This window comes from Alexandromys fortis, unplaced genomic scaffold, assembly GCF_014885135.2.
Source record: "Alexandromys fortis isolate MF-2015 unplaced genomic scaffold, M_Fortis_MF-2015_v1.1 scaffold_77, whole genome shotgun sequence".
NCBI lineage: Eukaryota > Metazoa > Chordata > Mammalia > Rodentia > Cricetidae > Alexandromys > Alexandromys fortis.
Genome location: NW_026067967.1, coordinates 6,439,713 through 6,463,691, shown reverse-complemented (window position 1 = coordinate 6,463,691; position 23,979 = coordinate 6,439,713). Strand labels below are relative to the sequence as shown.

Below are 23,979 nucleotides of genomic sequence, written 5' to 3'. Positions count from 1 at the left end.
ATTATTCTTTTTTTTTTTTTTTTTTTTTTTTTTTTTTTTTTTTTTCCGAGACAGGGTTTCTCCATAGCTTTTTTTTTTTGTTTCTGTCCTGGAACTAGCTCTTGTAGACCAGGCTGGCCTCGAACTCACAGAGATCCTCCTGCCTCTGCCTCCCGAGTGCTGGGATTAAAGGCGTGCGCCACCACCTCCGGCCAACTTGAGTCTTTAAGTGTCCTCAAATCCATGCTGACTTTTTCTTCGGGTCACTGGTTTACTGACTCACGTTCTTGGGTACTTCCTCAAGCCTTCTCTCCTGGAGTAGAGAGGACTATCGACTGCTCAGCCTGGTCTCAGGAAAGACATGGGGATCAGATCCTCTGGAATTGTGTTTACATACGGTTGTGGGCAACCATTGGGAGCTGGGAACCCAGGTCCTCCTCTGAACCATCTCTCCAGCCCTATTTATCTGTTCATTTAGTTTGTTAGTTATTTTGAGACAGGATCTCACAATGTAACTCTGGCGGGGCCTGAAATCCACTATCTAGACCAGGCTGTCCTCAAACTCACTTCTGGGCTCTTCTTCCTCAGCGCCAGCATTAAAGGCGCATGCCCTCACGTTCAACTCCTTTTATTTTTTAATTAGAGAAAGCAGATGTTGCTTAACAAAGTGTCCATGTTTATAACCTCGGGGAAAAGAAAGTCTCTTCCAACAGGGTACTACTCATAGACTGTCTCCAGGTGGTTGGGTTCTGTTGGGAAAGACCCCACCGGCCCACCCAACCCCACCCTGCACCTTTAGGTCTGAGACAGAGCTGGGCAGGGGTGCAGCGTGACTGACTTCCTCTCTGTTTTGATCCCCGCGGTGCACAATGTTTAGATCCCAAGGAAGGAGCCGGTGAACGGGACAGCCCAGCTCCCAGCACACCCGCATCAACCAATTTGTGTCCCAGCCACGAAGCTGTGGCAGCTCTGCCTGGTGCAGGCGCGACTCTAGGACCCAGAGGAAGCTACAAGGTAGCAGTGTCCCACACAATCAAGAACAGTGTTCTCAGGAAAGACGTGCGGGCAGCCGCGGTTCCCAGACACAGGAGGCTCCTGACCACCGGCCTGCGGCTGGACAGAATGTTCCTGCGAGGGAAAAGCCTGGCTTTGAGTTGTACAGGGGAGGAAAATTCCTACTGCGGTTGGGAGCCTCTCGCTCGGAACCAGGGTCTCGACTGACACCTAGCGGCCGACTTGCGGAAGAGGGACGGATGCCATGAAAGCGGATGCCACAAAAGCAAGCCCAGAGCTTTGGGTTCCCATGTCATCTTCTGGACCCGCCAGGTTCCCCTCCGCAGGGCCATCCTGAGGCTGGAGCCTCACAAAACCCTAAATGTTAGTGTCTTGACAGTAAAATCCCATCACTTTTGTCACAGCTCCAAATGATAGAGACGCAGTTAGAGGAAGAGATCAAGTCACGTACAGGACAGTGTGGACGCCCCGTGGGTCAGAGTCGGCCTAACCTGTGTGAGCAAGGCCTTTGAAGGCAGAGTCAGTAAAGAGACCCCGGAAGGCCTGAGACTGTGGGGGGTTTTGTTTGCTTTATTTTGCTTCAACTTCTAAAACTATTATTTCATTATTTTGTGTGTGTATATGTGTTTTGACTACATACATGAATGTCTGTGTACACAGAAGAGGGCATCTGATCTCTTAAAACTGGAGTTACAGATGATTGTGAACGGCCATGTGGATGCTGGGAACCGAACCCAGATCTTCTGTAAGAGCAGCCAGTGCTCTTGACTGCTGTGCTATCTCTCCAGTTCCTGTGTGTGTGTGTGTGTGTGTGTGTGTGTGTGTGTGTGTGTTAGAACTGAGCCCCAAGGCCCAGTGAATGCTGGCACCTTCTCTGTCCCTGAGTTATGAACTCACTCCCTAAAGCTGGAGACAGACCTGGGTTTTCAGAGCCCAACAGCCTTCATCCAAACCTGCACAGGCTTCTCTGCCTGGAACTCGGCCAGTCTCCTGGACTCTCTGAACAGCGGCTTCTGCCTCTCACCTCCTCTTTCGTCCTTCCTCTGTTTTGACAGGGGCCGCGCCTCCCATGAACGTTGTTGTACGGATTGGAGGTAATGTGTTCCGCGGTTTACTCAGGGTTTGGCACATAGTAAGCACTGGAGTCTCAGCTTGTACTGCCGTGAGTTAGACACAAGAGGGACTGGCACAGAGGCGCAGCCAGGAGCCAAGAGCGGCTCTAAGAGCCCAAGGCTCTGAGTCAGCCATCTTTGGTTTGAACTATTCTCGTATCACCAGACAAGCCACTTCCACCCCTGAGCCTCTTGAAAACGTAGTCAGCATGCTGTTCTAGACTCCAGAGGAATATTCGTCTATCCTGCAGGCACAGTAGATCCATCTGGGGGGCTCTAAACGCTCCAATGACAGAAGGGAATTTACCTCAGTGGGAGAGCAGGTGCCTGGCGCACACTGAAAACCCCAAACCCAAAACTAATTATTATATCACACTCCGTGCTAAAGCGGAGCCGCTGGGACCGGGGCCACGGGGGCTAGGCTTTCTGGAGCTTCCTACACGACTCTAAAGCACACCCAAGGCTGAGAACCAGCAGGCAGAGTTCTCTCTAAAGGCTCTCAAAGGACAGAAGAAAAACAATAATTATCTGTAATTATCAGAGATGTAGCCAAGTGTTGCGTGAGAAGTGTCAGGCACCTCACCAGGAGCTCTGGGTGTGCTGTGGGACACTTCCAGTTAGCCTAGGGGTGGGCGCTAAGTGTGGGTGTATTTGTGTGTGCACACCCATGTGCACACTGTGGTGCGTGTGTAGGGATCAGAGAGTGTGTATGGAGTCTTCTCTCTCCTTTCACCTGCACGAGGGTTCAGGGGATCACGTTCGGGGCCAGGCTTCGAGGCAAGTACCTTTCCACACCGAGCCAGGTCCTTGCCAGGTCTCTAAGTGTGGGAGCTCCCTATCTCGGGCCTCTGTGGCGCCCACATGGAAGTCAATTGCCATGCTCCGTTTTGTGTTGACATTTGTATTCTGTCTAGTCCTACTTGTTCGGGGTCAAATGTCAAGATCCTAAAACTTACAGGTGTGTGAAATATTCCTATGAACTTAGAGCAAAGTCTAATTCAGACCAGGTATTTCCAGATAAAATTCAGTTTCCACATATGGGCTATAACATACATTTTTATTAATTTTTCTGTTTTGCTTTTTTAAAAAAAGATTTATTTGTGTGTGTGTGTGTGTGTGTGTGTGTGTGTGTGTGCTTGAATGTCTGTGAGCACATGGGCCGTAGGAGTCCAGAAGAGGGATTGGGTGCCCTGCAGCTGGTGTTACAGGCGATGTGAGATGCCCAGTGTGAGTGCTAGGAACCAAACTCTGGTCTTCTACAAGTGCAGCAAACGCTCTAACTGCTGAGCCATCTATCCGGCCTCTTTGGGTTTTCTTGAAGCAAGAGCTTATGTGTCGCAGGTTGGCCTGGAATTCATTATGTAGACCAGGCTGACCTGGCGGCGTTCCTTTGGCCTCTGCCTCCTGAACACTGGGGCTATATCAGCCTTCAGCTTTGTATCACCACGCCCAGCTTATTAAGCATGTTTACACGGAAAACAACAAACAACAAAAAGCAAAAACTTTGTGTGGCCACTGAAGGAATGAGTACAAGGTGCTGCCACCTTGTGGCAGAATCTGCCACACACACGCAGTCCTGCCTAAGGTTGGCAGGCGGTTCAGCCCCAGGAGCCTGCCTCTCTGCCTTGTTTCTGCGGTCTTTCTAGCCTCAGCACTGTTTTGTTTATCCAAACATAAAACAAAACAAATTGATGTCAGCAGCGTGAGAACGATAAGAGACCAAGAGACGACGACTATGCCGCCCTTCCCTTGTGTTTACTAACGGTGGATGTGCCCGCTGTCAAGTTACTCTCTGAGGACTGAAATTTTATTATATCCGTGTCAGAGCTGGAGAGGTGGCTCAGAGGTCAAGAGCACCGGCTGCTCTTCCAGAGGTCCTGAGTTCAATTCCCAGCCACCACATGGTGGCTCACAGCCATCTGTACTGAGATCTGGTGTGTGTATATATAATAAATAAATGTGTGTGTAAGTGCACTAGTGCCACTGTGTGTGTGTGTGTGTGTGTGTGTGTGTGTGTGTGTGTAGGTTAAAGAACAATGTTTTGAGGCATTTCTCTCCTTTTTCTCGTGGATTATGGGAATCTCCCTGGGTCACCAGTTTACCAGTTTTGAGGCATTTACCTCGAAATTGAGCTATCTTGTGAACCCTGAGGATTTTTTCTTTGTTTGTTTTGTTTTAACGGAGGACGATACTTATCTCGTGGTATTGTGTGGTGTTTTTTTTTTTCTTTCTGTTTTTCTTTCTGAAATGCTGTGTGTCCCACCCAGGGCCCTATGCGTGTTGGGCGGGTGTTTTACCACCGAGCTGCGCCCCGGTCCTCATCGTGTTGCTGCGAAGGTAAAAGACGTGCGTGGAACTGGAAGATGGACAGCAGGCGATGGGTGAGACAAGCGCTCCCCCTTGGTCCTGTGCTGTCCCCGACCGATGTGAACACCTCCCGCTGGGCTGTGCTGAGGTGTCCAAGTGTGTCAGTGCCCCCAGGTTCTGCTCAAGCTCCACTCCTGACCCTTCCATGTGCTCCCGGGTGGACCACCGGGACCAGCTCTCCCTTGCTGCCCCCTGCCGACCAACCTCCTTCCTTCTGCTCCCTCCGCCTGGGGGCTCTGTGAGCTTGAAGCCAGCCTGGTCTACATAACAGTTCCAGGACAGCCAAAGTCACATAATAGAGAGACCCTGTCTCAAAAAAAAAAAAAAAAAAAAAAAAAAAAAAAAAATCAGAAAAATAATGATTGATTAGGGGCCAGAAAGACGGCTCAGTGGTTAGGTTACTCCTGTTCTTGCTGAGGATGTGGGTTTAATTCCCAGCACCCACACGGAGGTTTACAGCCATCCATAGCTGCAGTTCTTGGGGATCCGATGCATACACGCAGGCGAGCATTCACATACATAAAATAAAAGTAAATATTTTAAAGAAAAGTATCAGTATGTGTCTCATGGTGCCGGGCAGGTCGGTGTGCACGAGATACAGCAAAGTGTACCAAATGGAGCAGGTGAAAGCCAGTTTTACACAATGTGTGCTAACTCAGGCAGGGCGCAGCCTACTCTTGAAAGCCTACTTGGCTCTCATTGCTTAATTGAAACAATGTCCAAAGTTCATTTGATGACAATGTATGTGATGATCTTTAAACCCTAACAAAGTCCAAAAGACAGATTTCCTACATGGGTCTTCCTAGCAAAAGTGACACAGCAGGAAATGGATACATTCATAGAACTAATCTCCAGGGGACTGGGAAAGGGTTCCACTCCCAGGGTTGGTTTTAAAGTGACCTCTCCCAACAGCAGCAGCCAAGAAATGCCTTTTACTTACCTGCATTCTTTTGCTCAGGCAAAAGGAAAGAGACAGGGCTTCATTTCTCTACATGGTTTATAGTTTATGAAATAACCTTTTTTTTTCTATTGGAGCCACAGAATCTTAGCATTAACAGGAAATTCTCCTTCAAATTTGAGGCAATCCTCCTGCCTCAGCCACCAGCATGGTAGGGTAACAGGTGTGGGCTAACGTCTGGGAATTTTCATTATGGTTATAAAACTGCGCATTGGGATTGGGAAATAGATCTGAACTGTGGAGAAGCTCACCTCCGCCCACCATCCCCTACCCCGCTCAGCCCTGTGGACTGTGGATTTGTGGGTGATGGAGCCACATGAGACAAGACAGGTAGGATGGTGCTTAGCCACGCGGAACCTCCTGCCTAAGCCAAGCATGGAAACCTTGCCTCTGCTCGGAACACTGCTCAGTGCAGGGTCGGAGGACCGGAAGTTATCTTCCACTCCTCACTGTGGGCCGCCCAAGTCGGGGAGTTATCAGCGTGTGGTGTTGGCAAGGACCCTTGGACTCAGGCTGTTAAAATAACAAGTTTCAGTATCAAGACACCACTCACTAAGTACTTTTGCTCCGTGCTAAGGAGGGGTCCTGTTGTTAGCCGTGGGGGTGGGGAAGGGCTCTTTTCCAGAGGTCTGCCTGCTTTGGCTGAGATTAAGGAGTGTGCTACCACACCGCAAACCCGGGATTCTTCAGTGCGGAGAAGAATCTCAGGGTGAGAAGAGATTTTGTTTGCGCACGGACAGCAGTAGAAAGACACTCAGGGGAAAGGACAGTAGGCAACCACGTGTGGGTGTGGACGCCTCGGGAACACGTGTGGGCGTGGACGTCTCGGGAATTGTAGTTAAGTGGCTGAGTCACGGCTGCCTGTTGACTGTACAGGCTTTGGGGATTCCATTGCTCAAAATGTAAGGAAGGGCTCCTTCCTTACACACACCCGTCCTTTTTAATGGTTATAGAGTGGTTTGGGAGATGGCTTGGATAGGATTGCAATCTGATGAGGTCAAACCCTGGGTCACAAAGGTTATGCAAGGGAGATATGTCTTTCACTAGATAGATTTTTCTCTTGAGATCACCAGAAAAGTGTAGGTTTACAGCTGGGAAAAGAGAAAGATTACATCAGCTTAGTCCTTAACTACTGAGCACCCATATTTTATTTCTTTGTATTTTATTTTATTTGGTTTTTCGAGACAGGGTTTCTCTGTAACTTTGGAGCCTGTCCTGGAACGAGCTCTTGTAGACCAGGCTGGCTTCGAACTCACAGATGGAAATCTGGACTCTCAGTTGGTGTAGGATTTCCACTCCAGGCCAGCACCCTTCCCACAGCCCCTTAAACTCCCTTCTTTCCATCCTGCCTGGGGGCGACCCAGGAAGATGACCTCTCCAAGGTCCTTCCGGGTTTCCTTCCCACGCTGGATGCCAACGCAAATAAGCAAAAAATGACCTCTAAGAATTTTAATATTTCACGATGACGATCACAGAGGCATTAATTTAGAGGGCTTCAGGCCTGAGAACCCCCTACCCCCCCCCCCGCAGGCAAGATGCTTCAGCAGGCGGAGGTGCTTCCCGGGGAACCGAATTTGGTCCCTGGGACCCACCTGGTGCAAGGAGAGCGAGAAAACTACTGCAGGTGGTTCTGGGCCGCACAGGGGATGGGGCACACAGTGCCCCCATAAACGGATTTATATATACATACACAAACAAAAATAATAATTCAATGCACAGGATTAAAAATAAAAAACGAGAACCAACATTCAAAGTCTGGAAATAACGGTGATAGCTCAATAATAGTGTGAATATAATTAACAATAATTGCACATGTGAAATGTGTATGCATATACACACATATATGTATATACACACGTTTATACATACATACATGTGGAATATATACATACGCGTATATATTAAGTGTGCCATATATAATATAATAATATATATTAGATATATGTGATATATATTGCACACTTACAAGAAAGTTTTGGGGTAGGTGAAGAAAAGTCAAGGCTCCTACACCCTGTGGCACAGGTCAAACCTGGGTTCTCACGCCCACTCCCAGTTGATTACAGCACCTGCCCGGAGAGACAACTCCTCGCTCCTCAACCTCAGTCTCTCTGTGAGTGGTGGTTTCAAAGATGACCTTCGGGGCTGCGCAGAGTTCAGTTTCCAGAGGGCGCCAAGTTCAAGCTGGCGACCTCAGGCCCGGCGCCGGGCGCAGCGGGCGCTGCCATCGGTGGCGCGGGGGTCGCCTGGAGCCCTGAGCTAGGACGCCGCGCGCGTGCGCAGTGGTCTCGGGCTCAGCTGACCGTTGTCCCCTCCCCCCCCTCCGCCGCTGCCCAGGGACGGCTCCCCCGCCGCCTCGCCTGCCTCCTCCCGCCCCCCCTCCCCGGCTCGGATCACAGCTCCACAGCGCAGCCGGGGAGGGGAGGAGCCCTCCAGCGCAGAACCGGGGCCCTCGGCTCGGCCCGCCCAGAGGGGCGTGGGAGGGCGGGGCGGCGGACTTCGGACTCCAGCCCCCACGCTCGGCTTTCCCTGCCTCCCTCCGCTCTCCCCGGCCATCAGGGAGCCATGTCTGCGCTGCTGGGGCTCCGGCCCGAGGTGCAGGACACCTGCACCTCGCTGGGGCTGATGCTCTTGGTCGTTCTGCTCATGGGGCTGGCCCGCGTGATCGCCCGGAGACAGCGGCACAGGCCCACGGCCCACGCCTTCATCCTGGAGTTTCTAGCCACCTTCCAGCTCTGCTGCTGCACCCACGAGCTCCAACTGCTGAGTGAGCAGGAACCCGCGCACCCCACCTGGACGCTGACCCTCATCTACTTCTTTTCCTTGGTGCATGGCCTGACCCTGGTGGGCACAGCTAGCAACCCGTGCGGCGTGATGATGCAGATGATTCTGGGGGGTATGTCCCCGGAGTCGGGGGCCATGAGGTTGTTGGCTCAGCTGGTTAGCGCCCTGTGCAGCAGGTACTGCGTAAGCGCCCTGTGGAGCCTGAGTCTGACCAAGTACCACTTCAACGAGAGGAGCTTAGCTTGCAAGAATCCCATCCACACGGACATGTCCAAAGCGATCATCACAGAGGCCATCTGCTCCTTCATTTTCCACAGCGCTCTACTGCACTTCCAGGAGGTCCGAGCCAAGCTTCGCATCCACCTGCTGGCTGCACTCATCACCTTTTTGGCTTATGCAGGTTTGTCCTTCCCACAAAACACTAGGCTAGGCGATACCGAACCCCCATGACCGGAGGTTCCAAGTTCTTTACCGATACACTTGAGCCCCCTACTCCGATGTGATGGAATACTTGCACCCTTCCCCGGGCCCCTTATTATTCTGACCACCTTGCAGCAAGTGCCTAGCGGTTGGCGCCAACATACAGATCGTCATTCAGTGCTGTTTTGAACACCCAGAGAAAGCAGACACTCCGGTGCCGAAACTAAGATGTCGTTAGGTTACTGCCAAGGGCTTAGATAGCCTACAAGGGGCTGTTTTAATGTCAGAAAGGTAGCTTATCAGTTACGGCTTTCATGCCAAGCTGGTATAGATTGCTTTTGACACCCTTACTGAGAAATGATCCCGGCTAAAGTTCCTTCCAGCTTTAAGTGCATGGTTGGTCAGGAGTTAAGAGTGGGAACAGAAGTTCTGTATCGCGTTTCCTACAGACACTTGCTGTATTTCCTTTTGGAGAGTTTACACGGGAATTTTTAAAGTAACCTAGCATGAAAGGTGTGTTTCAAAATTATATTGTGCTCAAACACGCTCTTTAAAAACAAATAAGTCTCAGCTAGGTGTGGTGGCACGCTCCTTTAATCCCAGCACTCGGTAGCCAGAGGCCAGAAGGTAAAGGTAAATTCAAGGCCAGACGGTAGTAAATGCTGAAATCCTGTCTACAGAAAACAAAACAAAAACCAGAAAAAGATCTCCAGAAGTCCTATTTACTTATTTACCTTGAGAACCTCTGCTTTAATGATGAAATATGCCTTAGTGGGTCACTTAAAAGAATGAAATTCTTTACTGGGATTTAGTGGAATTATAAAAATGTTCTAGAGGCATGAATACACTGAAGGAGACTTATAGTAATAATAGTCTCTTCTCCCATTAAAGGTGGAGCCCTGGGAAATGGAGCTCAGGGGTAAAGAGCTCTTCCTAGCATTCGTCAGGCTCTGGGTTCAGTCCCCGGTGTGGCAAACAAAATTCCTTTAAACTGAGGAAAGTATACTTCAAATGTGTGTTTAACTTCCTAGGGTAAGATGAAAGACTACCCAATTTTCCCTTCTTTGAACCTAGTACTAGTTTCTTAGTAGACGCACATGGAAATCCATTGTGTGGGGGCACAGAAGAGGGCAGGTGCGTATCTGAGGGCTGGTGCATCAGCTTCAGCTAAAGCAGAAGCATTGCTATGTGTGAGCCGTGGTAGCCACAGTCTTGTATTTGCCAATTAAAGCAGCAAAGAGCCGGGCAGGTGATTCACATCCTTAATCCTAGTGCTGGAGAGGTAGAGGCAGGAGGATTAAGGTCATCTTCTGCTACGTGGTGGGTATGAGATCAGTCTCTAAAAACAAAAAATTTTGAGGTTTGTTTATAGTTATAAAAAAGAAAACCATTGCTGGGCGGTGGTGGCGCATGCCTTTAATCCCAGCACTTGGGAGGCAGAGGCAGGCGGATCTCTGTGAGTTCGAGGCCAGCCTGGTCTACAAGAGTGAGTTCCAGGACAGGTTCTAAAACTACAGAGAAGAAACCCTCTCAAAAAGCAAAAACAATAACAACAAAAAAAATAAAGCCATTCATGACTTCTAGGTCTTTCTCATTCCACCTCCTCACTCCCCCTGCCTCTGTTGACTGTTGTGGAGCTGGTGTTCTTTCTGTATTTTTATGTTTTTAGTACCAAGTTATGATTCGATAAATAGTATACATACTATTAACTGTTCTGGGCTCAGAATGTTCAAAGAAAGAATGCTGGCGCATGCACATGGCCCTGGTCTCACCCAGGGGTAAAAATGGCATTCCAAAGAGAAGGGGAGTGACACTTGGAAGTCATTCATGAGTAAAAAGCCAGTGGAGGACTCTAGAATGCCGTTTGGAGGGGTCTGAAACTCTGCCGGTTTCCTGAATGTGACTACTTACATTACCTGGGGGTAAACCAATCATCAGAGGGTCTCAACAATCTGTGTTAAGATCACCGGCGGTGTAAAAATATGCCCACCTGGCGCAGAGATCCGCCTCTCACTGCCCTGGGAAGGAGCTCCCAGTGGCGCGGGTTAAAGTTCTCCCCAGGTGATCCCATTACGAAACCACGGTTGTGAACGTCGCTCTGGAGTCCAGACCTGCCTTGGCCACCTCGGCAGCCGCTAGCTCCACGTGCCTGTGTAGATGAAAGTGTGGGCACCGCAGGCAGCAGGCCCATCGCACATCCGCTCACCGCACTGCACTGTAGCTGGTGGCTACTGCATTGGACGGGGCTTGAGACTCCAGGGCTGGAACCAAACACACAGCTAACTAGCTACATCAATTCAGTCTATCACAGATGTGTTTTTCCACTGTCTTCCTGCCAGTATAGGGGAGATAAGTCCCCCCAGGGTTCCTGATACAGACCAGATCACTTTGCTAAAGATTTATGAGTCATCTTAATTCTTACAATCATCCATGGCTGAGCACATCGCTATTATTCCAGAGTGAGTAAAACAAGTGACAGCCAGCAGTGAAATGCCTTGCCTCGGGCTGCAGACCGTCTAGGCTGGAACCATGGCTCACCCGGCTGAGCGTCGGGTAGCGCTCAGACCACTATCGCGCTTCCTCAGGAGTTACAAAGGCGCGCACGATCACGTACGGCTTGGGAATGAAGTTCTGAGGTAGCCAATGTGGAGGAACGTGACGTGAAGCCGAAGAAGCCAGGCACAAAAGGGCTAATACTGCGTGACTCTACTTCCAGGAAACACAATACAGACAAATTCCAAGAGTAAGGAAGTAAACAGAGACGACCAGAACAGGGGATGAGGAAAGAACGGGTAGGGGTGCATGATTGAGTAGGTGCGGGGTTTGTGTTTGAAGCAATGGAACGCTTTTTGGAAAGACTGGATCAGGGGTGTTGGTTGAGGCCTGTAACCTGGGGAAGCTAAGGCAAGAGGATGATAAATTCCGGTAAGCCTGAGCTACATAGTGAGTTTGAGGCCAGCCTAGGCTACACGAGATCCGATCATAAACAGGATGGAAAGGAAGAACACTGGAGAGACTTCAGGGGCTGGGATACTTCTGGGAAAAGACGGCGCGGCTGCAAATACCACGGACAGCAGATGGCAGGCTTTATGACGTATGTGCATGTGGGAATTTAACATTTTTAATTATTAAATGATTCTGTTGCCAATGAATCCTTAAACCCTGGGTTAAACAGGCTTCTAATTTTAAGGTCTTACAGAGACATGGCTTTGCTTCTATGCATTGTGAGACTCCAGTAGGAGGGTGTGGAACAGGCCTGAGGTCCTTTTATCCAGAGTGGGTGGCCCCAGAGAAGCAACCTTGGAAGAGGCCACACTTAGACTTATCACCACCAGGCCAGATGTCATCACTGTTCTACAGAGAATGTGCCTTGGACTAGGTGAATGTCTAGTGCGGATTTGAGCGCAGAGCTGCAGGCTCCTAGTGTTGTGTGTGGGGCTCAGTACCCCATTCTTATGGCTGGAGGCTCAGCCTACGCACTCTGAACTTTCACATGTGAGCAGAGAGGCCTCTTGTCATTACCACGTACATACTGCCTGGCTCTCGGCTTTCCTCACAAAAGAGAAAAGTTTTGTAGGTAAGCAGAGCCATCAACGGTCTTTTTTTTTAAAGACAGAGTCTTTTCTTGCTGTGTTGTTACCCAGGCTGCTCTCAAATGCCCACTTAATTGATCGTCCACCTCAGCTTCCGTTCTCTGAAAAGTTACATTTATTTATTTTGTATGTGTACGGAGGGGGGGGGTACTTGCTCTAGCCCCTATGTAGGCGGCCGAGGACAACTTGATAGTACCACATCTCCCCTTGATAGTACCACGTGGGTCCCTCGGGTTGTCCTCAGGTCGTCAAGCAAGTACCTTAAGCTTCGGAGCCACCTTGCTGGCCTCCACCTGTGCTTCCTGAACAGCTGGGGTCCCAGGTACGCAATGCCATGCCCGGAACTGCCGAGCTGTAAGCTACTGATGAAGGTAATGGAGAAATGCATTCACTCTCTGTGCATAATCAAGTATTTTAAAACATTAAGCATGTACGTTGTCTTTATTGCTGTAGTTTCTCATGTGTAGAATTTTAAACTATACGCTGTCTATGACATAATGCCCGTGTCCCCCTACACAGTAAGCTATGAGCAGAGCTCAGACATGCTCTCCAGATCTGGAGCTAGGACTCAGCAGATTATCACCGCACAAGCAGGCAGACTTTCTAACTTCTCCCGCCCCTCCCTGGAGAAACTGTAGTATTTTCACTTGACCCTTCATCACTTCTGGGTTTTAGTATCCGTCCAGCCGTGACTGCAGGTGAGATTATTTGTCCAACAAAAAAGAAACTAAGAGCTTAAATCTGTCTTCATTTAAAACAGGAACTAAATAAAATGAATACAATCACCAATTTCCAAATGAAAACTAAGTTTCCAGACAGGTGAGATAGCTCAGCGGGGAAAGATGCTTGCCACCAAACCTTACGACCTGCGTTTGATCCCTGGGACCCACGTGGTGGGAGGAAAACCACTCTGAAAGTTGTCCTCTGGCCACCACATAAATGCTGAGGTACCCAGGCGCATCCCCTCACCAGATCAACACAAACAAACCAAAAACTAGTTTAAACAAAGGTCCAAAATTTTTCATGACACTGGTCTAATTTTGTTGTTAAGAGGCCAGGTTGAGTTGGACCGTGTGCCCTTAGGTATTTGTGTCCTCAGTTTCCCCATCTTTAAGATGGATACTGCTATCTCAGCGGGTATGAGGAATCGCATTTCAAACTCACAGCTTGCTCCTGGCATAGACGAGGAAATGTGGCCTTTGTCCTTATTTCTCTGCCCTGCCATTTCCCACGGGTCTCCTCTATTGTGTGACCACGTTTGCAGGATTGCTAATCCACCTCACATTTCCTCTAGCCAGTAGCGCAGCATCAAGACCGCCCAGCACAGCCACCAGAGCCTGAGGAGAAATTCCTAGCTAGAATCCACCTGAGGCAGCACAGGACAACCCCTCTCTCCACCCCCAGGTGTGGGGTGCATACGCGAAGGACCCAGGTGTGGGGTGCATACGCGAAGGACCCAGGTGTGGGGTTGCATACGCGAAGGACCCAGGTGTGGGGGTGCATACGCGAAGGACCCAGGTGATGCTGATGTTGAGTAGATTTTGGGGCGAGATGAGCAAACCTGAGATCACTCGTGCAGTTGCTTCCATTGCTTCCGTTTCAGCAGTAGCAGGATCAAAAGCCAAGAAGGCTTGGTCACATCTGGCCACGGGTGCTTGTCACCTGGGGCACCTTGGTTCGCTCCCCGGAGTCTCTCGTCCTCCAGCAGCCTAGACCACTAACAGGTGCAGAGCATTGTTCCAAGAAAGCAAAGAAGTGGGGGTCCAGACAACACGGCGACTCAGAATTCTGCATTCAGAACTCGGCCTGACCTCTGCTGCACTTTGTCAGTTCAAATCACAGAGCTGACCCCTACCTGAGGGACGCCATGGTTCTGGTCGCAGTTCCCACAGGCCCCGAGGGTTCGAGGACAGGGAAGGGACAGAGCTTCAGTTCCAAGACGTCAGAGATTTCATGAAGTCGGACATAACAGTCTTCATATGCCATGGTCCGCGGTACTGAAGCAAACAAGTGGTCGGGTCAATGGCTCGGGGCGTTTCTAATGACAAAGATCTGGACGTCTTCACGTTTCTGCCCATGGCATTTAGTACAAAGGAGCTGAATTTACTCTGTTTCTGTGGAAACTGTGAAGAACAGCTGCCAATCAAACAACTCTCTTGAACTTAGCGCTAAGGGTCCCCAGATCTCACTAGGGCTGACATTCCAGGGTGGCTGTTGGAGGATGACTCTGATCCTCAGGTGACACCCGTTATAGCTGCTGAGGCACGAGTCACCTTTGTGCTGTCAGACTGGCTCCTCTCAGCAGCGCTGTTCTTGGCCTGGGAAATCTCAGTAGTGAGTCCCAGGAAAGGCTCCCAATTCCCAGCTTCCCTTGACCCCTTTCCATCAAGACAGTTAACATGCTACAGAGGCCCATGTGTGTCACAGCCCATGTGTGTGAAGAAGCGTCCACTTGGAAGGGGCACGCCACGGGCACTAGCAAAGACACCACTACGGCTCTGCCAAGCAGTGTTGGTCAGTCATCCAGCCTTCCTTCCCTTGTTGGCTATGACTACATCAGTAGACCACTGTGGCCAGGCTGGCTGCCACCACATCCAGGATCCACCTGTCTCCACCCCCAATGCTGCAGTTAGAGCACATGCAGCACCTACCCGTCTGGGGACTCGAACTCGGGTCTCCCTTCATACTCCTGCAGCAAGCACTCTGGCCCTCATTTCTTAATCCTTGTAACTGCTTTCTGTCTTTGAGTTCTGCCATTCAGTCACCTAAGCACGCTGCTGATGGGAAAACATGGACGCACTAGGAATGCTTCGGTCTGTTTTACTTTCCGTTTTTCATGTAAAGGCACGCGTGTGCTCAGCGTGTGCTCAGGAGGGGCTGCGCCGTTTCCTCCATCCACAGGCACGCGTGTGCTCAGGAGGGGCTGCGCTGTTTCCTCCATACACAGACACACGTGTGCTCAGGAGGGGCTGCGCCGGTTCCTCCATACACAGACATGCGTGTGCTCAGGAGGGGCTGCGCCGGTTCCTCCATACACAGACACGCGTGTGCTCAGGAGGGGCTGTGCCGGTTCCTCCATCCACAGGCACGCGTGTGCTCATGTGTGCTCAGGAGGGGCTGCGCCGTCTCCTCCATACACAGGCACGCGTGTGCTCAGTGTGTGCTCAGGAGAGTCTGCGCTGTTTCCCATCTAACCACAGTCCCCTCACCCCTGTTGCTCTCACAGGAGGGAGCCTCACCGGAGCGCTGTTTAACCCGGCTCTGGCGCTGTCTCTGCACTTCCCCTGCTTTGATGAATCCTTCTACCAGTTCTTTGTAGTATACTGGATTGCTCCTTCTCTAGGTAAGCATATTTTTATTTATTATAGGTTAGGGTATTTAATAGATTATGTGTGTGGGTGTTTTGCATGCGTGAGTGTGCACTGTTTGTGTGCCTAGTGCCCTTGGATCTCCTGGAACTGCAGTTAGCAGATGGGTGTGAGCTGTCATGTGGGTGCTGGGAATTTTTGTTTGTTTTTTTGTTTTTTCGAGACAAGGTTTCTCTGTAGCTTTGGAGCCTGTCCTGGAACTAGCTTCTGTAGACCAGGCTGGCCTGGAACTCAAACCACCACCGGGCTAAACCAATTGCTGTGAAGAGCAAACAGCGCTCTTAACTGCCAAGCCATCTTTCCAGCCTTCAAGGGTAAATATTTTAAAATATCGTATCTCAAAATATGACAATACATGAACCAGGAATGGTGACACATGCCTTTAATCCCAGCACTCGGGAGGCAGAGGCAGGAGGATCTCTTTAAGTTAGAAAGTTTGAGGCTAGCCTGGTCTACAAAAGCAAGTTCCAGGACAGTCAGGGATGTTACACAGAGAAAACAAAACAGAGAGTTTGAGACCAGCCTGCACTACACAAAACTTATCTCAAAAATGATAAAATCAATCTTTTTTTTTGCACTAAATACTTTTCCCCAAATTTGTGAGTTCCAAAGCAAATGTCATTTAATCATTTAGGTTGCTTTCCATATTTGTCAAAAAGTATCCTATACAACACTGTCGTCCATGTAGCCTCACACTGACTCCTAAGTCCCATCCGTGTTACTGCAGTCGAGATCAGGTCTGGGATGTAGCCCACGAAGTGCGTGCTTAGCATGCTCGAGGCTCTATCCATCGTATCAGAGAAACAAAAACTCTTTTAAAGAGGGATCAAGGAATGTACTATAAAGATAATACACATTTTATATAAAGATAATACACATTTTATATATTGCTAGTGTTTATGTTACCAGCATTTCTTCCTTTTACATAGCCATCAGCTAAATAAAATAGGCAAAACACCTATACAATAAAAGTAATTTATAAAAAGCTAAAAAAGATTGAAGGTTTGAGGTTGGAGGCGCTACTCAGTGGTCATAGCTTCTCTAGTGTATGCAAAGCCTGGACCTAAGACACAACATAGCGAAAATAACAAACACAGAAACGAAGCACTACTAATATGCAAGGAATTGTTTTAAACTATAGAGACTGAAGCACTGGCTTTAGGTATTTGCTTGGGACACATCTGTAAAACCCACTATGATGAGGCCCATGAAGCAAGAGCAAGAGCCTCACATACACACCCGGACACTCTGGGTGAATATCCCAAGGGAGCTATCCAGGTATTTCCTCCCTTGGAGTCCCACCCACTCTCCAGAGATTTTTCTTTTCTTTAATCTATGTTTGCTCTACTTTAAAACAACAAAAACATCAAAATGTGAGCTCCTGCCTCCCGAGCCACCTTTGAGGCGCGCGGAGAAAACTCGGCCACTTGGCGGGGGAACAAAGGACTTAAGTGCAGGGTTTCTCACCTGCCTGGATCGAAGCGGAAGTAGAGCGGGTACCACAGCTTCGGCGTCGTAATCCCCGGAGCGCACCATTGTTGCCGGACAGAGGAGAAGTGCGAGCACAATCTTAATTTGTTCCCACACAGCCACGACCGCCTTCCCTACAGACTTTGGGTTTTGTCTTCCAGGTGTGCTGCTGATGATCCTGACGTTCAGCTTTTTCCTTCCGTGGCTGCACAACAACCAAACGACGAACAAAAAGGAGTAACGACTCCCAAAGACTCAAACTCAAGTCACTGGAGAGTCAGGGGGGTCTGACCCATGTGACCCCCCTCTCAAACTCTGGCCGCACTGGACTCGCCGCTGTCTCAACGTCCTTTGTGGACGGCGTCTTAATGTTTTCACAACCTGCACTTAAAATTACTGTGAAAATGAGGTAGCCTGTCTTCCCAACTAAGACCTGTTCTTCTGAGTGATGTATTAAATGCTGCTAGAAAAGGCTCATTCATTAATCCTCTATAAATCCCCGGTGATTACTCACCGTGATTAAAAAAAAAAAAACCAAGTGAATACAAAGTTAAGTGGGGGAGGACCAAAGAAATTCTGTACTGTCCCTCTGAATGACCTGGGCTCTAAGCTCAAGTATCACACTCAGGGAGCAAGCGGAGGTGCTTTTCGGCCACATCTCAGTGACACCATCAGTGATGGCATCTCTTTTTTTTATTCTTTTTTTTTTTTTTCGAGACAGGGTTTCTCTGTGGTTTTGGAGCCTGTCCTGGAACTAGCTCTTGTAGACCAGGCTGGTCTCGAACTCACAGAGATCCACCCGCCTCTGCCTCCAAAGTGCTGGGATTAAAGGCGTGCGCCACCACCGCCGGGCGGCATCTCTTAATAGAAGAGTTGGTTTGACACAGGGTCTCACTTGTGGCCTGGCTGGCCTGCAGCTTCCTGTCTGGATCAGGCAGGCCTCAAACATGCAGCGATCCTTTCGCCTCTGCCTTCCAAAGATTACAGAGGTGTGCCATCACAAACAAGGTTTGTTTTATTTTTGTTTGGGGGTGTGGGCTCACGTGATGTAGCCCACGTCGGCCTTGAACTCACCATCCCCTTGAGTGCTGGGATTATAGATTATACTACCACAACTGCCTCAGGTTTCCAAGCTTTTAAATATATTCTAAGCCTGAAACAGTTTCTCTTAAGTAGATGGTTTCAGCCAATCGTCTTAATAGGGTGTGGTAAACCCAGCCGGGACGTGGCCTCTTCACTTCCCAATTGCACTCCACAGCTCCCTGGAGACGCAGGCGGGTTCTTGCTCTGTGGCTTTATTTCTGTAATGACGCACTGGCATGCTCAAATGACATTCCAACGACAAACCGTGGGAACGAGTTGTTCACCTCGCTTACACGCTCAGAAGCTAAGCCTAGAGGTGTGCTTTGTGCCCCCACTCTACGGCGAGGCAAATGTAACTCTACACGAACTTCTCAGCAACAAAAACTCCTTCCAGCCCGCAGTGACTGGAGGAAAAGGTTCTCAATATTAAATTCTTTTTATGAAATTTAGAAACTCAGTATTTTCCTTTCTTCTTTTTGTGTATGTGCATATGAGTACATGTATGTGTATGCACATGTATGTGCAGGTACCCCAGGACGCCAGAAGAGGATCTCCTGGAGCTGGAGTTACAGGTGGTTGTCAGCTGCCGTGTGGCTGTCGGGAATTGAACTCAGGACCTCTGGAAGAACAACCAGTGCTCTTAACCTGAGCCATCTCTCCAGCCCTAGCAAGTGCTCTTAACTGATGAGCCGTCTCTTCAGGCCTTTAGCGTTTCTTCATTGAAAGCCTTATTATGAAGTCCAATTTTTTTAAATTTAAATTTCTATCTCATTATTTTGTGTGTAACATGTGTCAGTACACGCTATGGCACATGTTCGGAGAGCGGAGCCCATCTTCACGATCTCCATGGGTCTCCACTTCCATGTACTTCAGCTTCCTTCCATCTTCCCTGAGGTCCTGGTGATGGAACCCAGATCGCTAGGTCTGGGCTGTGATGCCTTTACCCCCTGGGCCATCTTGCTGGCCTTGAAATCTAATTACAAAGATTTCAGGCCATAGAAGCTACACACATTCCTTGACCACACTACCAGTCTTATGGTGCGTGTGTGTGTGTGTGTGTGTGTGAGAGAGAGAGAGAGAGAGAGAGAGAGAGAGAGAGAGAGAGAGAGAGAGATCACCTGCTTGAGTAGTAATGAGCATTCCTCTGGTAAGTTGCCAGGTAACAGCACTGTGTGGTGGGGAGCCTCCAGACAGTGGCTGGGCAGTGTGTTACTAAGTCCAACAGGTAGATAAGATAATGGATCATAACAGTGCTTTAAATGAGAGGTTTCAAAATTGTGAGATAACTACATGCACATGCTCTCAAAGTCCTTCTCCAGGGACAGGCAAACTTCCTCCAGAAGTGTGCACCCCCTAAACCTGTCTCCAAATTAAATCTTTTAGAGAAAGTATCAAGGAGACACTTTCACATATATTTTTATAGGAAAACTTATAGTGCTGGCTTCTCCTCCAATTTGAGGCCTGCATGCCATCCTGGCAACACTACAAACAATGACCGTTCCCCTTAAGACCACCTTGCCTTCAAAACTGACGCCGTTTCCTTTAGTTTCACTAACACGCATGCTCCATGGCTTGACAGGCAAACGCCCAACCTCTGAACTGAGCACTGAGTCTGTTTGTCCTGTGTTGGTCCGGGCGCCACTTCCTGCCCACTGGGCCCTGAGGTGGAACTTCCTGTCCTGGCGACTGCTTGAGCTGATAGTGTTTTTATTCTGGGAAAGGTTTAAGAGGTGCGGCTTCTGGGGAAGTGTGTCACTGGGGGTGGACTTCGAGAGTCATAACCTAGCCCTGCTTGCGTTCTGTCCTGTATTTGTGGCTGGAGATGTGCTCCGTCAGCCCCTGCTCCTGTCACGCTGGACTCTCATCCCCCTGAAACCATTAAGCCACAATAAACAACTCTTTCCTTCATGAAGAAAAAGTTGACGTTGCGTCTGTGTGAATACATGGCATCTGTGTGCAGGAACCTGTGGAGCCAGAGGCCAAGGCAGTTCTGAGCTCGTTCCTGCCTCTTTGTGGAATGTTACTGTCTCGGTAACTGAAGCCCACAGAGGGAGCCTCCCAACGTCTTGGCCTCTGAGCTCCTTGGCTGTCTCTCCTTTTGATAGTGTGTCCTTTGCTTGACCTAAGTTCCACTTTAGCTACAAGCTTGGCATTGTCAGTAAACAAAATCTAAGAGCTCAAATTCTAACTTCCAGTTCTAACCCCTCTTCGCTCCCTCACTCTGGTGCCTTATCTCCAGGGACCTCAAGTACTCTTTTCTACTCATGGGCAATCCTGTCACTAACACGCCCCCCCCCCCCCATCCTTAGCGCCCTTCCCTGGCTGTCATACTAACACATGCTAACAACTTAAGTCACACGGAACTGTGCTTACTCTATGTGCTTCAGAACACAACATCAACTCATTTTTCTACCCACCCTTCTATACGCACAGCTGGACTTTTTTGTGGGGGGACTGAGTGATGCTGAGGATGAACCCAGGCTGGGCGCACGCCGGGTAAGTGCTCTGGCGCTAAGCCATATCCTCAGGTCTTTCCTGCTGGAGCTGGCCACGTCTGGGTGGATTTACCACTACAATCTTGTTAGTTTTATGGAAATGGCTGCAGTCTCATGCCGAGCAGTTTAGCTCTCGGCACCACGGTGTACTTAGACTGTTTATTCGGAAGTATTATTCGTCCAAATTCACTGCTCCTGTCCACGTGACCCACACAAGCACTGCCCTCTCCTCACCTGGCGCTCTGGAAACCAGACACTAGTGCATCACAGCTGTTTACAGAGCAAAAGCAGGGACCAGCAGGTGCTGTTTAAAAAACCGCAGACTCCAGGATACTTAACTGTTTAGTGGAATTTTGTATTTCAAGTTTCAAGATGTGTTCTAATCGCTGGTGGGTTACAAGTTAGTGAGCGTCTCTCCTGGAAGTCAGTATTAGGCTGGGATGCAGCTCGGCTGGAGGTGTCCGCCTAACACGCAAAGGCCCTGAGTTGGACCCCTAGAACCACATTAAGATTCGGCAGAGGAGGTAGAGGCAGGAGGATGAAAAGTTCAAGACCACTCTAAGCTAAGTGGCAAGCTGGACTATATAAACAAGGCTGGCCTTAAACTCAGAGATCCACCTGCCTCTGCTTCCTGAGGCAGGCTGAGTTTCATTTTTAAGTAGTCTGAGCCGTTTCCCTCAAGGTTACAGACAGTTCTAGCCTCAAAGAATGACACATCAGTCTTTGAAAGCATCATCCCTCCTTTGCAGGTGACAGAGTAGGTCTAGATGTACACACAGAACATCTCACAGAATCTCCTGAAACTTGTTCCCTTAGAACAGGGGTTCTCAACCTTCCTAATGCAGTGACCCTTTCATACAGTTCCTCACGGTGTGGTGATTTATTCTTTTTTCTTGCTACTTCATAACTAATTTTGCTACTTATGAATCACAATGTAATTATCTGTGGTTTCTTTTTTTCTTTTTTTTTTTGGGGGGGGGGGCGCGTTGAGACCTGGTTTCTTTGTAGCTTTGGAGCCTGTCCTGGAACTAGCTCTTGTAGACCAGGCTGGCCTCAAACTCAGAGATCCGCCTGCCTCTACCTCCCGAGTGCTGGGATTAAACGCATGCGCCACCATTGCCTGGCAGTATCTGTGTTTTCTGATGGTCTTAGGTGACCCTGTGAAGGGGTCACTTACCCCCTAAAAGGGACGCACCCACATGTTGAGAGAACCACTTCATTTGAAAGATACTCAATGAGATTCTTACAATCAACCTATGAGAAAGTCTTGACCCCCCCTCCCCCCACTGAAGAGTGAGCATATTTCTAGGAGAGCAGAAAAATTTGTAAACAGGAGTTTGCACTTAGTGCTGGCTGCTGATAGGTACTAAGGCTGTACCGCGTTTTGGAAAGTAGGCTTAAAAAAACCACAATTCGATATCCACATAACCATAAGGGGTCCTCTCTCTGGACTCAGCTCCCCCTCTCCAGCGTGGGTGCTGAAATTACCCCACAAATCAGTCACTCATCACACACCTGATACGGGAAGAACGCAAGACAGTGGCAGTCACTGAGGCCTGAAAAAAAACAGGCCTCTGCCATGGTGGACTGGGCGGAGCAAACAGACAGGGCCTGAGTTGGTCCTAGCCTGCCTGCTTTGTATTTTTACAAAAAGTGCTCCTGGTCAGAAAATGATTACAAATATGCAATAAAGACAGATTCAGACAAAGAAATAAACCTCTAAATGGGTCACAGTGTGTTTTCATAGATCAAAGGAGTAAAGATAATAAATATTAAAAAGTAGCAAAGAAAAATAAGCCACATAAATATGGAAAATACAGAGTCTGGATTATGTATATTATTCTGTTTTCTTTGAATTTTTTGACTATAGAGAGATATTTGATTCTGGGGGCTGCTACGCTAAACCAACATAAAGGTATCGTGACCTCAAAATTTGGGTATAAGGATATGTTGCTTTGGGAAAGAGGTTCTGCTTTTGTTTCCACAGATGAAAACCTGTGGATTCCTTCCAGACTACTGTGGTTTGATGGGACAAGACTCACCCCCACCCCCTGAAAGGTCTCCGTGAACCCTAAAAATACTTCCCCCAACAAACACTAGGATGTTTGGAAAAAACAACACCCAAATTCCAAAATTGTTTGTGGATGTTTGTTTTCATTTAAAGGGGAATATGATGTAGTGATGAATCCTTTGCACTGGTGTGGATCTTGGTCTACTGATACAAACTTAAGGTCAGTTCTGTTACACTGTGTACGTATTTCTGCTCTTGTTTAAGGTATTGTGTTTATACAGCTCATTTAAAAATGTAATGCATAATTAAAATGTACAGATCAATAGTCATCTATAATGATCACACTTGTAGTCGTGTTAGTCAGGTTTTCTAGATCCAGAGAGATCTAGACCTACGGAACACGGCATTTAAAAGGTTTCTGCACAGTGAGACATGCCTGCTCCTGGCAGCACGAATTACTTTAGAGAGGTTGATGGGCATTGAAGAAACTCGATATGGAATTTGTCTTCAATGTGACAAGGCTAGCCATTTGGGCAAGAAACTGCTCTTGTCTGGACTAGCTGATGAACCAGACATGCAGAACCCACACAGAAATGACTGATGAACTTGCCTGAAGAAGGTGAGACAGTCCTTCAGGGTTCCTGCTCCACCAAAGAAATCCCAAATCGCTCAGATACCCTCTTTCAAAGGTCACAGAAAATTCAGGTGTGAGCCAGCCATAGTGATACACAGCTTTAATCCCAAGACTTTGGAGACAGAGGCAGGTGGATCGCTGGGTTCTAGACCAGACAGAGATACATAATATTTCTAAAACAAACTGGCAGAAGCTAGAACTATGCAGTTCAGCCTTGCGAACACTATCCAGGTCCCTATGGAAACCATACCGCAAGGGCTGATACACTGAGGACCGCCCCTGATGCAGGCAGCATCGGCAAGTCTTCAAACGTGTTAAGACTCAATTTACAGAAGACGCGCTAGAAGTTGCATGTTTTATAAATTCATGCTCCTAACAGGAACTGAAGCTGGCCTGGAAGATGGCTGGGTCTACAAAGTGCCTTCTGCACAAACACACACCCAGTTTTGGATCCTAGCACTCCTGCAGTAGTGGGACATGGTATCTATAACTCTAGAGTTGAGAGGGGGGGGGTGTGAGCCGAGGAGCAGGAACTAGAAGACAGAGGATCCCTGGAGCTGGTCAGCCAGGCTACTCTAGGTTCAGTGAGTGATCCTGTCTCAGGAGACAAGGTGGATGGAGCTGGAGAGATGGCTCAGAGTTAAAAGCACATACTATTCTTGAAGTTCAGTTCCAAGCGACATCATATAGCCCA

The 23,979-nt window shown here is 48.8% G+C and overlaps 1 protein-coding gene and 1 long non-coding RNA gene across 2 annotated transcripts in view; one reads left to right on the top strand and one right to left on the bottom strand.

Annotated features, from left to right (window-relative positions):
* Window positions 1–7,725, bottom strand: part of LOC126509000 (uncharacterized) — a 13,839-nt gene extending 6,114 nt beyond the window's left edge. The window contains exon 1 of the long non-coding RNA XR_007594019.1: window positions 7,397–7,725. This is a non-coding gene — a long non-coding RNA (uncharacterized lncRNA). The remainder of the gene's footprint in view (window positions 1–7,396) is intronic.
* A 204-nt stretch (window positions 7,726–7,929) lies between these two features.
* On the top strand, window positions 7,930–19,658 carry Aqp11 (aquaporin 11). The gene is made up of 3 exons (XM_050154404.1): window positions 7,930–8,611; window positions 15,451–15,567; window positions 17,224–19,658. The coding sequence occupies exons 1-3, from the start codon at window positions 7,993–7,995 to the stop codon at window positions 17,301–17,303; spliced, it is 816 nt and encodes a 271-aa protein (XP_050010361.1). The 5' UTR covers window positions 7,930–7,992; the 3' UTR covers window positions 17,304–19,658.
* Window positions 19,659–23,979: the final 4,321 nt, after the last annotated feature.